The 14,793-nt window shown below is 34.3% G+C and overlaps 3 protein-coding genes across 3 annotated transcripts; all 3 read right to left on the bottom strand.

The window, feature by feature from the left end:
* Positions 1-306: 306 nt before the first annotated feature.
* Positions 307-5,524, bottom strand: LOC147807005 (uncharacterized). The gene is made up of 3 exons (XM_087168742.1): positions 5,008-5,524; positions 1,491-4,896; positions 307-1,426 (listed from the first exon to the last, which is right to left on the bottom strand). Exons 1-3 carry the CDS (start codon positions 5,522-5,524, stop codon positions 307-309), a joined length of 5,043 nt encoding a protein of 1,680 aa, XP_087024868.1.
* A 226-nt stretch (positions 5,525-5,750) lies between these two features.
* Positions 5,751-6,272, bottom strand: LOC147807004 (uncharacterized). The gene has a single exon (XM_087168741.1). The coding sequence runs from the start codon at positions 6,270-6,272 to the stop codon at positions 5,751-5,753; it is 522 nt and encodes a 173-aa protein (XP_087024867.1).
* A 26-nt stretch (positions 6,273-6,298) lies between these two features.
* On the bottom strand, positions 6,299-13,081 carry LOC122272764 (uncharacterized). The gene is made up of 4 exons (XM_087168740.1): positions 12,849-13,081; positions 7,582-10,613; positions 7,344-7,525; positions 6,299-7,090 (listed from the first exon to the last, which is right to left on the bottom strand). The coding sequence occupies exons 1-4, from the start codon at positions 13,079-13,081 to the stop codon at positions 6,299-6,301; spliced, it is 4,239 nt and encodes a 1,412-aa protein (XP_087024866.1).
* Positions 13,082-14,793: the final 1,712 nt, after the last annotated feature.

The raw sequence follows: 14,793 nt of genomic DNA, 5'->3' as shown, positions 1-14,793 counted from the left end.
TATTTCTTCCACTCCTATATTTTATTAAACAAAAATTCTTAAAAGAAACTACAAAAGTGCAACATATTTCTAAAAACATAAACTCGAGTTCCATTGTATAAGTCAAAAGTTATTGGAGACAAAATAAAACGCTTTCACCTAACTATCCATTATACAAAATCTATCCAATTCTTATTTCAAAACGTAACAATCCTCCCACCGTTTTGATTGGAGGTTTACTTTACTAATCAAAACTAATTATATTTCTATGAGTAAAATGAATGAAAATTATAATGTTAAAAATACTGTTCCGAAAGTCCAAGTTTTTCAGCTCAAAAATTTAATTGGCACTTTAATAAGTCTTCCACTTCTCGTTCTTACTGTTTTTCTAACTACCTGCAAGTCCTTCTCTGGTTTATTCTTGCGTGCTTCATTATTTATTAGATTAGGTTCAGTGGGTGAGGAAATTTCGAGTGGGAAAATCTTCTGAGCAGGCCTGACGAGTTCACAGGATGAAGTTTTAAGGCGAACCACTCGTACTTGCCCATCTTTACCAGGAAAAACATCTATTATTTTAGCCATTGGCCATAAAGTTCTTTTTTTACCGTCAGTTTCGATTAAAACAATATCTCCTACTTTCAAAGGTTCAATCGGTTTACTCTTTGATGGTCGTTGTAATAATTGCCCAAGGTACTCACTTCTAAATCTTTCTCTTAAAGCATTGCGCAAATTTTGCTGGTACCTTAATCTTTTATTCAAATTTACTTGATCAAGTTGATCTAAATCTGGCACTCCGACATCATCTATTTCTTTCAAGAACATAGCTGGCGTCAATGGAATGAGTTCATCCCCTTGTTCTGAGACATAAGTGAGAGGTCTAGAATTTATTGTTGTCTCACAATCACAAAGGACGCTCGTCATTTCTTCATAATTTAAAGCTGATTGACCTAAAACCCTACGAAGAAGTTTTTTAACCATCTGCACCATTCTTTCCCAAAATCCTCCCCACCATGGGGAAGCAGGAGGATTAAAGTTCCATTGAATCCTATTCACAGATGCTTCAATTTCGATCATTTTCCAATCTAACGATTTAAATAGGTTGTTAGCTCCTGTAAAATTGGTGCCATTATCACTATAAATAACTTTCGGTCTTCCTCGTCTGGCTATAAATCGTCGTAAACCAAGCAAAAAACTTTGTGTTGATTGAGAAGTTATCAATTCCAAATGGATGGCTCTGTAGACAGCACATGTAAATATAATTATCCATGCTTTACATTTTTCTCTAAGCATCAAAGGTCCCGCCAAATCTATTCCTGTTATTTCAAACACCAATGCATCTTTGACTCTGTTTTCAGGTAACACTTCTGGATTGCATTCGATCCTCGTAGTTTGGTGTCTTTTACATCTCACGCAACGAGCTAAAACTTTGCGAATCGTCTTACGAGATCTTATAATCCAGAATCGTTCTCTTAATTTAGACATCAATATCTGAATCCCCGCATGGCACATACTTTTTTTTGTGCATGTAAAAAATCATGAATTCCACAAGTTTATGTGTGCTTGGCAGCAGTATAGGACTGATAAAGCTTTCAAGGTCTTTTCTTTCAGTTAACTTGGTGCTTACTCTTAAGATACCTTCTTCGTCTTTAAAGACGCATAAAGATTTTAACCTTGCGATATCTTCGTCATTAAATGACTTTTGCTGAATCTGCTTCATTAATACTTTTTCAGCCTCATTCAATTCGTACAATTTCAGCTCGCCAATCTCTCGTTCAGTTCTTGTTTTCTGAGCATTTTTGAGGAATCTTAGAATCCATGCCGTCATTCTTAAAATTTTTAAGTAACTCGAAAAATATGCTAGCATCCATGAATTTTCAGTGTTCTCGCAGGTAAGAGTTGCCACAACGGTTTTTCTCTGCTCTAAGTATATTTCCTCTTCATTTTCGATTGGGGTTGAATTAGGCCACTTTTCTTTAGACTTGGACAACCAAAGTGGGCCCTCCCACCATTTAGTTTCCAGGAGCTTTGAAACAGTGCATCCCCTAGACGGCAAGTCAGCAGGATTACTAATACCAGGCACATGTCTCCAATCCTTGGGATCACTACATTCACGTATTTTCTTCACTCTGTTACAAACGAATGTTCCCCAGGGTAGGTCATTCTTCTTAATCCAGAACAAGGCAGTTGTTGAATCCGTCCAATAATATGTTTCATTTATTTCCAGAGTTAAACTTTTCGTGACGAATTCAGATAACTTAGCGCCAATGTAACAAGCTAATAATTCAAGTCTTGGAATCGTAATTTTTCGCAGTGGAGAAACTCTTGACTTCGCCTGTAAAAGTTGCACTTTTATTTCATCTTGCGATTCATTTCTAAGAAAAATGGCAGTTGCGTACGAATATTTTGAAGCGTCAGCAAAAACATGCAAACTACTGGAAATTCTATTAACTGCTGTTGCTTGACGAGGAATTCTCACTGATGATAATAAAGATAAATCCTCAAGCCAAACTAAGAATTCCTTTTTCAAATCTTCTGTTAATTCGGTATCCCAACTTAGTTTTTCTTGCCAACTTTTTTGCAGAATCAATTTTGGTATCAATGTGACTGGACAACTAAATCCAATTGGATCAAATATTCTTTGAGCCACAGATAACACTGTACGCCGTGTGATTGGCATATCTTTCATCTTCATTTTTGGTACATCACAAAACAAGGAATCTTCTCGTTTGTTCCACAGTAATCCAAGTACTTTAGTTACTTCCTCTTTTCCTTCATCTTCATCATTATGTATTTTCGTATGCTCCCAGCATCTTAAGTCAAATTTTCCTTTGCCCATTATTTCGGTCGATTTATTGATGAAGTTCCGCAATTCCTCTTCAGTATTCACAGAAGTGACACAATTATCCACATAAAAGGAATATAATAACTTCTTGGCAATTTCAGAGTCAAACTGTCTCAAATGAAATTTGATAACTGCTCCAAGCAGAAACGGACTGCAGTTTACCCCGAACACAACACGACAATGTCTGAAAAGTTTTATTTCTGTTTTATTATCATCCTTCCACCACAAGAAACGTAAGTAGTCACGATCTTTATCATTTACTGAAATTTGAAGAAAGACACCTTTTATATCGGAAATTACCCCAATGCTGTTTTCTCTAAATTTTAGAATTATCACGGGTATCAGTTCCAGCAAATTTGGCCCCTTGGCTAAGCAATCATTTAATGAAAAAGATCCTTTCTGTTTGGCAGATGCATCAAAAACGGGTCTCACCGGAGTTGTTAAGCTGTTTTTAAAAACTGCTCGGTGAGGAAGGTAATGTGCACTATTGCCTTTAAGTTGTTCAGGGACTTCTTCTATAACACCTTCCTTACACCAATTTTCAAAAATTGCATTGTAGTCAAAAAATTTATTAGCTTCGTTAAGTTTTGTTGTAGTTGATAGTAATCTTTTTTCGGCTACTTTTCTATTGTCAGGCAAGATGTTGGCTTCTTTGATCCATGGCAAATGAATTTCATACCGTCCTTCAGAATTCAATTTAACTGTTCTTTCGAAGTGCACTTGGACTGCGTCCTCTATTTCCTTTTGATCTTTTATTTCACATGCATCTGTTATACCTATTGCTTCAAGCTTCCAAAGGTTTTCTATGTCAGTGGTCTGAGTTAATAGAGAAATCAAAACATTCGAAAGATTGGCGTCAATTACTGAGGGTTTCATTTTCCCCATAATGACCCATCCTAAATAAGTCTCTACTGCAGTTAAACCACACGCCAAATTGCACACTTTCCCAGTGTAAAGTTTTCCTGCTTCATCGGCTCCAATTAATAACTCAATAGGCTGTCGATGATTCCCAATATCACTAAGTGAGATGTCCTTCAGTACCATTTCCTGTATCCAAGGTCCATCATGAAGTCGTGGAACAAAACTGCAAATTTTATGTTGATCCAAAACATTCATATTACAACTATAACTATTTTTCAAATCGGTAACTTTAATAGAAAAAAGGTTATGAATTTCGCTGCTTGATTTTGACCCTCCAAATAAGCTATGAATCAATGTTTGAGTATCAATTTGGCGAAATTTCAGTTCCTCAACAGTGCTCTTCAGAATATATGAGCGTTGAGAGCCAGTGTCAATTAATGCTCTTATAGCACGTTTTCCTTCTTTACTCTCAATATTTACCATTAAAGTTTGAAGAAATATCTCTCCAGAACAGCAAGAATTCGCAAGTATTACATTTTGGCATTCACTCGAATCAATTACTTTTTCATCTTTTACTTCGTGCTTGTTTGGCGATAATTCTGCACACATGATCGACCAATGTCTCTTAGCACAAATTAGACATTTAACACTTGATTTGCAATATTTTGCTTTATGTCCAAACTTAAGACATATAAAGCAAGCTTTCTTATTCTTAATTAGTTCTTGCTTCTGATGGTAAGCCAATTTGGCTGCCGTAAAACAATCTTTACTCTCGTGGTTTTTGTCGCAAAATACACATCTTTTATCTACCACAGTCCTCGAGCTTTTACTTCCAGAAAATAACTCATTTGCTGTTGGTATAAATATATCAGCTTCAGTCTTCTTTTCTTTCTTAGTACCAGCAGCAATAAATTTGAATCCAGTTCTCACTAAAGAAATTCGTTGTTCTCCTTCCCCTTCGTTTCTCAGAAACAATAGCAGTTGCTTCAATTTTTCACAATACGTATTTTCTTGAACCTTTGTTGTTGAATAACTCCTTAACCAAACTCTTAAAATCTCTTCAGGAATGCACGATTCAACCAAAGGGAATAACATTGCTGCGTATTTGTCACTGGTCATACCTATTGACTCTAAAGAACGAAGGTAGGATTCCAATTTATCGTATAAATGAGTTACATTTATTCTTCTCGGTTGTTCTGTGGCATTTTTAATAACTAGACTCAATAATTCTCTGACATAAAATTCAATTAATAATTTTTCACCACCAAATCTATTTTTTAAGCATTCAATAACCTTATCATAATTGTCAGCAGTGGCGGGGAAACTCTCCACGATTTCTCTAGCTCTGGAACCAACTACGGTTGCTTGATATAAATAATGGAATTTATCTTCTTTTTCCATTTCTAGGTAATCGTGGATACGCTTAAACTGATTCCAGAATGTAAGCCAATCCTTAATGTCACCTCCGAATTGTTTCAATTCAATCTTGGGTAACTTTAATTTTCGTCTGCTTAGCTTTGGCGACGAACTAAAGGAAGCCAAGGAAGGTTCAACTTTTTTATTGAAATAGTCTGCAATTTTTACGCGAGCGAGATCCATTTTTTCATTATACTCTTCTGTACTTGTATGTTCCATTTCAAATTCTTCATCAGTTTCAAACTCTTTTTCTAGTACTTTTGAATCGAAATCATTTAATATTCCATAGAGTCGTTCTAACGTGGCACTTTTAAATTTTAATACTTCATCATCTGGTAACTCTTTATTTAATTCTTCAAATAAAGTATTAAACGTTTTGGTAAAGGAAGCTCTAGTAGCTCTGCGTTTTCTTAATATTGCATCCATTCCTTTATCACTACTCCGGGTCACCACAATGTTGAGTACGGCAAGAAATATACCCTATTTCTTCCACTCCTATATTTTATTAAACAAAAATTCTTAAAAGAAACTACAAAAGTGCAACATATTTCTAAAAACATAAACTCGAGTTCCATTGTATAAGTCAAAAGTTATTGGAGACAAAATAAAACGCTTTCACCTAACTCTCCATTATACAAAATCTATCCAATTCTTATTTCAAAACGTAACAATTGGTAATAAATTTCTCAAACTTAGCAACTGGTAAATTTTCACTGGAAGAAATTTCTAAAGGATACACCCTTTGTACTGCTCTGATTAGCTCTCCTTGTTTAGTTTTCATTCTCACTCGGCGTACAACTCCATCAGTATCCGGCATTGTTTCCATCACTTTTCCGAGTGGCCATAAAATCATTTTCTTGTTATCATCTCCAATGATCACAATATCACCTACTTTCAATGGTTGAAAGGCGTTCTTTTTCTGCCTAGTACACAGGGCGCCTAAATATTCTTGACGAAACCTTACTCGAAAAGCTTCTCTAATTGCTTGTAGGTATTGTATTCTCCTTCGCAGATGATTGGGATCCGTTTTGGTTTTGATGTCCGGAACAAAGCTGGGTTTTATCTCTTTTAGGAAGTCTGCAGGTGTAAGAGCAGTAAGACTGGCGTCAGAACACACAGTTGTCAAAGGTCTCTCGTTCAAAATGGCCTCACAGTTGCATAAAGCTGTTTGCATTTCTTCATATGTTAAACTCGCTCGACCTAAGGTTTCTTCAGCAGACCTTTCATCATTCTAACAAGCCTTTCCCAGAAGCCTCCCCACCAGGGAGCACTAGGAGGTATGAATTTCCAGGTAATCTGCTGATCCCTCGCCTTAACAAAAACCTGTTTAAAATCAATGCAAGATAATGCCTTTGCACTCCCTGTAAAATTCGTTCCGTTATCGCTGTATACAATCGAAGGTTTTCCTCTTCTACAAACAAATCGATGGAAACATAGTAAAAATGCCTCAGTTGATAGTGATGTGACTAATTCAAGATGCGCAGCTCTATAAACGGCACAGGTAAAAATGCATATCCAGGCCTTTGAATTGTCTTTCAAAATCACAGGACCAGCAAAGTCCACTCCCGTTACTTGGAAAACAGCTGCATCTTGAATTTTATCAGCTGGTGGTGATGCAGTTGGTGGATCTACCGATTTGGCAGAAAAATGCTTGCAGACTACGCAAGATCTCAATACAGATTTTACTGTTCTTCTACCACACAGCAGCCAAAATCTTTCTCTAAGAGAATTCAATGTGTAGGAAACACCAGCATGTCCATTTTTCTTATGTTCAAACAGTACTAAACGTTTTACTATAGAATTCTCTCCATGTAAAATAGCAGGTGTTCTAAACTCTTCAAAATCATCTCTTTTATATACAGTTGTTTTTAATCTATAGATTCCTTTCTCATCAATAAATACATCTAGAGTTTTAAGGCGTTTATCTGAAACTCCTGTAAATGACTCCTGCTGTATTAAGTATACAGTAGTTTTCTCAGTTTCTTCTAATTCCTTAACAGAAAGATCTCATTTTCTGCTTTCTTTATTTTTGCAATTAAAAAGAAATCTCTTCACCCATGCCATAGTATGTACAATTTTTCGATAGTCAGAAATATTAGAACTCAAAAGTTTTGTCACTTCAAAATTTTTCATTGTGGTTGTGACACCTTTTCTTTTCTCACAGTTTACTTCCTCCTCATTAACGACATCTTCAGACGAAGGCCACAAATCTTGAGGTAAGTGCAACCAACTGGGACCCTCTGACCATTGCAATCGCAGAAGTTGTTGTGCAGCATCCTCTACTTGGCAAATCAGCTGGGTTCATCGTCCCAGGAACATGTCTCCAGGTGTTAACATCAGTCTGCTCTCTGATTTCACGCACTCGATTATAAACAAAAATGGCCCATGGTTCACTTCTTTTGATCCAGGCCAAAACAGTTGTGGAATCTGTCCAAAAAACACTTCATCATGAGTTACCTCAGACAAAATTTAAGTTGAAAGACGAGATGCAATGGTTGCTGCCAGAAGTTCAAGTCGTGCTATGGTAATTTCTCCTTTTCCTGTAGGGGCTACTCTACTTCTCGCCTGTAGTAATTGAACTCGTACATTATTCTCAGACTCCACTCTAATGTAAACAACCACAGCATAGGCCAATTTACTTGTATCGCAAAAGAAATGAATGGAAGACTTCTTGGCTCCACTTAGTCCAAAATACCTTGGAATATTAATTTTCTCAATATACAGTACACCTTCAATCCATTTCAAAAATTCTCTTCTGATGTTTTCCTCAACATCATCATCCCAATTCAGTTTCAACTTCCAAATGCTCTGAAGAAGCAATTTTGGGATCAACGTTACAGGACAGATCATACCCAAAGGGTCAAAAAGTCTATGTGCAGCTGACAGGATGGTTCTTTTTGTTACTTTCTCAATGTTAAGCTCTTTAATGCAACTTGTACTCACTTGAAAAATATTATATTTCTTATCCCAACTCATACCAAGAACATTTGTAGGTGGCTGTGAATTTTCCTCGCTGAAGTCGGTGTACTCCCACCCTCTAAGATCGAATTTTCTACTTGCCATTATTTCAGTAGCAACTCTTTCAAACATATTCAATTCTTCTATATCCTTGACACTCGTGACACAATTGTCTACATAAAAACTTTTCATTAGTTTTTGTACAACATATTCAGGATAAGTAGCCCTTTGTTCCCTTATTTCTTTCAAAACATTCATCAGGAGATATTTGATAGATGAGGACAGCAAAAATGGGCTACAGGTTACTCCAAATACTACCCTGCAATGCCTGTAAATCTTTAAGCCTATATCACTAAGCCATAAAAATCTTAAGTAATTCCTATCAGTTTCAGTAAGTCCGATTTGTAAGAAGGCTTTACGTATGTCTGAAACGACACCAATTCTCTCAGTCCTAAACCGCATCAAAATGCTTGGCATCGATTCAATCAGATTTTCACCCTTCTCTAAGCAATCATTTAAACTTAGAAAACCTTTGGCCTTAGCTGAAGCATCAAATACGGGTCTAATTTTGGTGGTGCTATTCGGTTTTATAACTGCAGGATGAGGTAGGTAGTGTACAGTTTCCTCACAATTATCCTTTACTTCTTCTATTATTCCCTCCTCCATCCATTCATTAAAAACTTGCTCATACTCTTTATAAATCGACTGTGATTTAAGGCGGTTGACAGTCGAATTCAATCTTTTATACGCCAGGTCATAGTTGGTTGGCAATGGAGGATGATCTTCCAACCAAGGCATGCTAACCACAAAACGGTTTTCTACATCTAGTCTGATTGTCTCTAAGAAGTAGTCTTGTGTAGCTCTTTGCAACTCTGCCTGCACTTTCTTCGCAGATGGATCTGTGATTCCCAAAACATCCAATGACCACAGTTGATTCACTGATGCTTCAGTTAAAAGCAATGAAAGAGAAGAATTTGTCGTCACAGCAATATCATTTTTCGGTATCTTCCCCATAAAAGTCCACCCTAGATGTGACTCAACGGCAACAGGACCTTCAATCAAACATTTTACATTGTCTGTGAAAAGCTTGCCGGCCACATCAGCTCCAAGTAATAATTTGACGTCATTAGATACTCCTAGTGAACTATACTCAGTAGCATTCACACATATTCCATATTCATTCAACTCTTTCATCCATGGACCATTAGGGATGCGTTTGAAATAATCACAAATCACTGGTTGATCTAAACAAAGTACTTTGCAATTAAATCTGTTATCCATTCTCGCTAAAGTAACTTTATATTGAGAATGACACTTTTCACCTGATGATACACCTCCAAACAATTGGTGTTCTAACTTAATTTCTCCACATTTCTCTATACCCAAATATTTGACTATGTCTCTCGTAATATATGATCTCTCAGAGCCTGTATCAATAATAGCTCTCACAAGTTTGTCTTTATTTCCATTTCTTATGCGCAGGACTAGAGTCTGTAATAAAACTTCAGGATGAAGTGATTGGCTAGTTAAGACGTTATCGCCAACGACACTTTCAGTTGCTTTACTCTCTGGGTTTTGAACTTCATTACTGGCCGCAACTCCTCTGCAAAGAAGTGCGTTGTGCTTTTTACCACAATTGAAGCATGGTTTCCGTCTGCAATTTATAACTCTGTGGCCTGGTCGTAAGCATAAGAAACAACAACGGGATCTTGCAACAGCAGCTTCTCTATCATTTAAACTCCAATATTTTACATTTTCACATTCCCAAGCATTGTGCTGATTTGCACAAAAAAGGCACTGTCTCTTTTCATGTGGAGAAGTAAGCAATTCAGAAATAGAAGGTTTACCAAATTTTTGTTTTAACTGGAATCTATCATTTGTAGGAATTCTTCGTTTCTCACTATCCTCTGTATCTATCACGAAGGATTGAGATGCCATGTTCACTCTCTCTTCCGCCTCTACTTCTCCCTCTACGAACTCTAGCAAAGTATCCAAGTCAGTCTTGGTAGTTGGTTCAGCTCCTTCAACATTTGGAACAACATGAAAAATTGACCGTTTATTTATAGTCCAATATATTTCCCACGCTTTGAGCGTTTCCTCTGGAATTGACGACTCGACTAGAGGAAATAACATTGCAGCATATTTTTCTCTTGTTACTCCAAACACTTCTAATGATCGAAGTTTTGATTCAAGTTGATCATAAAGTTTCCACAGAGATTTCTCAGATTTGCTTTGTTTCTGTAATACTAAAGCTAATAACTCTCTCACATACACTTGAATCAACAATTCTTCCTTTCCATACCGAGTTTTAAGTTGATTAATTGCAGTTTTATAACTCTCTCCACTCGGAGGAAAACTCCTTAAAAGTTCATCAGCAGGTGATCCTTTTAACATGGATTGCGATAAAGAAAGAAATTTGTCATGGTCGCCAATATTCTGATCTTTGTCAATTTTCTCAAATTGGCACCAAAAACTGAGCCAGTTTTTCAAATTTCCATCAAAGACTGGAAGCTTAATCTTTGGATACTGCAAATTAGTCGGACCAACAACTAAATGGCTAGTAACAGACATATTATGTTTTCCAGAAATAGAAAAAAGTAAATTTTCCAATTTAATATCAAAAACTCTAATTCGCGATCGCAACGCTCGAGTACGCCCTCTATCGGGAGCCTGTAAATATCGGACATTAATTTATCACGTTTTCATTTAGTTCCATCCAAATCATCGGCCATGACGGACACCATTTTCTTAGCAGCAAATAAAAATAAAAATTTCCCTAAGGAACAGTTGAAGAACTTGAAAAAACTAACCAGAACATGCCAAACATTGAAGCAGAACACGCCAAGCATTTGAAGAACAATTTCTCAATAATTTTAACCTTTCTATTACCAACAACATAACTTACAATTTCATGATCACTTGCTGTTACAGATGTGTATATTACGGTAAAGTAATTTTTTCTGTCTTCAATTCATTACAAATTAAAATGAAGTCAACATTGCTTTCGTCATTCCAATAAAGAAATGCGAATTCAGAACTGCAATAGTTATAGAATTCTTCTTTGTTATAGAACAGTATATATTTCTGTATCTATATAATTCGGAAAACAACAATAAAGAATCAACCAAATTACTTGAAATAGTATCATTTGTGCTAATGATTAAAATTTTTTTTATCGTTTTCTTGGTAAGTATTTCTTAGTTTTGAAAGAATAGATAATTTCAACTAGAATTCAGCTGTTCTGTTTTTAAGCTACATATTCAAATTCATATCGAGATCTTACAATTATAAAATTTTGATGTGTGGTATGTTATCTAAAAGTAATAAAGGGATAATCTATGCACATATTATTTGAAAATAAAACTTTCAAACGAAGAACATTTCATTTGGAACTCTACGGATTTATAAAGAAGGTAAGTGTTATGATTTTTATAATAAAAAAATTAGCTTGTAAAACTTTTTTTTTCTTATTTGATGATAGTTCTCTACAGAATAGTTTCTTACGTCTGATTAAGAAGTATAAGAAAAGAAACTATATGAAAGTTTTTATTTCAATGTAAAGAATTCTTAAAATCGTTTTTTATCCTAAGAATTCTTTATTTTCCGTTTTATAGTTTATAATTTTTTGATAAAAATTTTTGTCAAAATACTTTTTTTGAAAACATAAATGGTATAACATTATGTGTTTATGTATACTTCTTGCATATTCTAATGTTTCAAGTAATATGATTCAGAAAAATATGAATAAAAATTCGGTACTTATGTATTAACGCCACAACAGCTACAGATTTGGCTGTTTTTAAGTGCCGCCAATCAACACCTAAAATTTTTGTGACAAATCATAAAACGAAACACTTTATTTAAAATCAAAGTAGTTTATCGGATTTCAGTGGACAATGGGCAAAATATTTCGCTCCAGAAAAAATAAAATTGCATCTTGTTCTATTTTTGGCAAATCCCAAAGACGCATTTTCGTAGCACTAAAAAATGGTAACAAAAATTGAAGAACAAATCATTTTGGAATTCTTCTGATTTATAAAGCTGGTAAGCGTTAATTTTTATAAAATAAAAATTTTTACTTTTAAGTAGTTTTTTTCTTGATGATAGTTTTCTATGGAATGGTTTTCTACTTCCGATTATGAATCAAAAAAGAAAAAACATGAAAGTCGTTTATTTTAATATAATGAATTTTTAGAATTGTTTTTTTTTTTTTGTTTTGTATCGTAAGCATTCTTTACTTTACGTTTTTCAGTTTCTAAATAATGATTTTTATTAAAACTTAAAATTTTTTGATAAAATTATTTGTCAAAAAACTTTATTTACAAAATTAAATTACATAAAATTATGAAGCTTATGTATACTTTTTGCTTATTTTAATGGTTGAAGTAATATGATTCTTAAAACTATGGAATGTAAAGTTTAAATAAGCCTTTCAGATTATATCATTAAATTTAGTAAAACTATTTCACAGGCATTAGGTTTTAACTCTAATAAGAATATACATATTTTTTTCTGTTTATTTACAAATATTTTTCAGATGTGTTTTGGATGTTCCTTCTTTAAAAAAAAAAGAGATACCATCTTGTTTTCGGTTGTATAAGAAAGGATATCAAAAATTTTTCTTTTTTAAATTTAATAAGCCGCATTAAAGAAGGAACGTTACAATGCTACACGCTACATTAAGGACGGCTCCAGAGTAACTGAATGACGGTTCATATAGAAATCGCAGGTATGCGTCTCATACAACAACGCCCCCTATAGTTCGTTGCGATCGCGAATTCTACCAATATACGCTTCGGAATCATCTATTTCTTTATCAATTTCTTTTTCATCTCGAACTTCCGAAAACAATTCAGTTCTTACATTTTCTTCAGATACAAGTAATTGCTTACCTTTTTCTGATATGATTCTTAATTTCAACAATTTCTCTTCATCGTTCATATCAGTCTCAATTTTTGCAAAATCATTGCATGACTGAGTAAACAATCTACGATGCTGTGTTCTCACTTGCTTCAATACTTCCATTTTCACTCAGATTCAGTAAGAGTCGTTTTCTAAAATCTCAACAGAAATTCAAAGTCCTGTCGCGGACGCCATATGTCAAAAAATACACAAAATAAAAAGATGACCTCAAAGAAAGACTTCGAATCAAATAATCAAGAAATCTCTACTATTACGTTTATTATATAAGGAAGATTCATTTAAAACAAAATTACAGAATCGCCGAAAATTCAAAAAGAAAAAAAACAAATCTCTTACTCTCTCAAAACTATTATTTACATTCTAAACTTACCATGGCAACCACCAAAACTCTTCTCGTTGCCATCTTTAAATAGGAACAAAAATAGGCTGCGCATAAGCACATAATATTTCACATCTTGCTTTTTAATTTATCCCCTCCCTCTGATTTTATATAAATTTTTAAAGTCACATCCCTTTTCCATTATTAATGGTGTTCTATTCCCCATAGCAATTTGTAAACAATCCCATGATGAAAAACGCAGTTAAGTGCTTATCGTTAAGCCAGATCCATCATTTCTTTAATAATCAAAATTTTTTTAATTCTTTTAACTTGTTCGGTGACAATTTCATTTTATTGCTGTCATATATCAATATCAAAGTCTGTGTTTATATTCTCATCAGTTTTTGATTTTAATTCCACCTGGGGTTCTTGCAATGCTTTTTTTACATTATCTTACATATGTTAGGGCTTTATATTTCTATTTGGTGTTTAATTTTTGCTTGCCATTAAATTGTTTATTTATCATGTCTCTGTGTTTTACTATCTTACAACTAATATTTCTTAAGGGTCCATATATATTTGTACAATGTTCTGTTGCATATTTATACATAACTTAGGGTCATCACTTAACTAGATTTGCTGGATTACTGTTTGACAATTTTTTTGCTTCAATATCATTAACGAGACAGTCCCTGGCCAAATCATTTGTTGCTGTTACTAAAAATGCTTTTTAACAATTTAATCTTTCCTTAAGCTTACAACTTTTTCGTTATAGCGATTCCCTATACCCAATTAATTTTTATTTACTATCCCTGACCAAGTGTCAATTTGTCAATAGCAATTACTAATTTTACCTATTTTAATCATGCCTTAAACAAGTTTTGTATTTACCAATGTTTCTATATTGTGTTCTCTTTTCTAACTGTGCTTAACACAACTCAACATAAATTTTCTGAGTTTTATGTCCCTCTCTAATAAGGGATCAACTAATTTAGCCTGTTTTCTATTCTTAGCTTTTCATAGTCTAATACCACCTTTTTTATAGATAAAATTTTGTTCACTTGCCACCACTGGTTGCACAGTTACATATTCGGCTTTTGTCCCATTTGGTCTATTTTAAACTAATTTCGCTTCGACCACCGGCCCCACTCTTTATCTTTTGAGTTTTCATAGTATTTTATTGTTTTAGTAGTCTGCTTAATTTTTAGCTTAGTATAACATATCAAAATTTAAAAAATTTTCATACTCGCTCCGACCATCGGACCATTATTTTACTTCGCTTTCTCTTAGGTTCCTCTAACATTTGACGCTTATCTAACTAATTATGATACCAATCAATCAAATTAACGTTTTTTATACTCGCTCCGACCTCCCACTTTCTATTTTCTTGTTTTTTACAGCTTTAACAAATATTGGTTGCCTGTACTCAATATATTTCGTTCCTAATCAACATAACCAATATTTTCCCCACTCGCTCCGACCACCGGACCCATTT

Source organism: Parasteatoda tepidariorum, chromosome 7 (assembly GCF_982258835.1).
Source record: "Parasteatoda tepidariorum strain Cologne lab strain chromosome 7, Ptep-v5.0, whole genome shotgun sequence".
Classification (NCBI taxonomy): Eukaryota; Metazoa; Arthropoda; class Arachnida; order Araneae; family Theridiidae; genus Parasteatoda; species Parasteatoda tepidariorum.
Note: the sequence above shows the minus strand (reverse complement) of the source record. Positions and strands in the feature narration are given on the sequence as shown.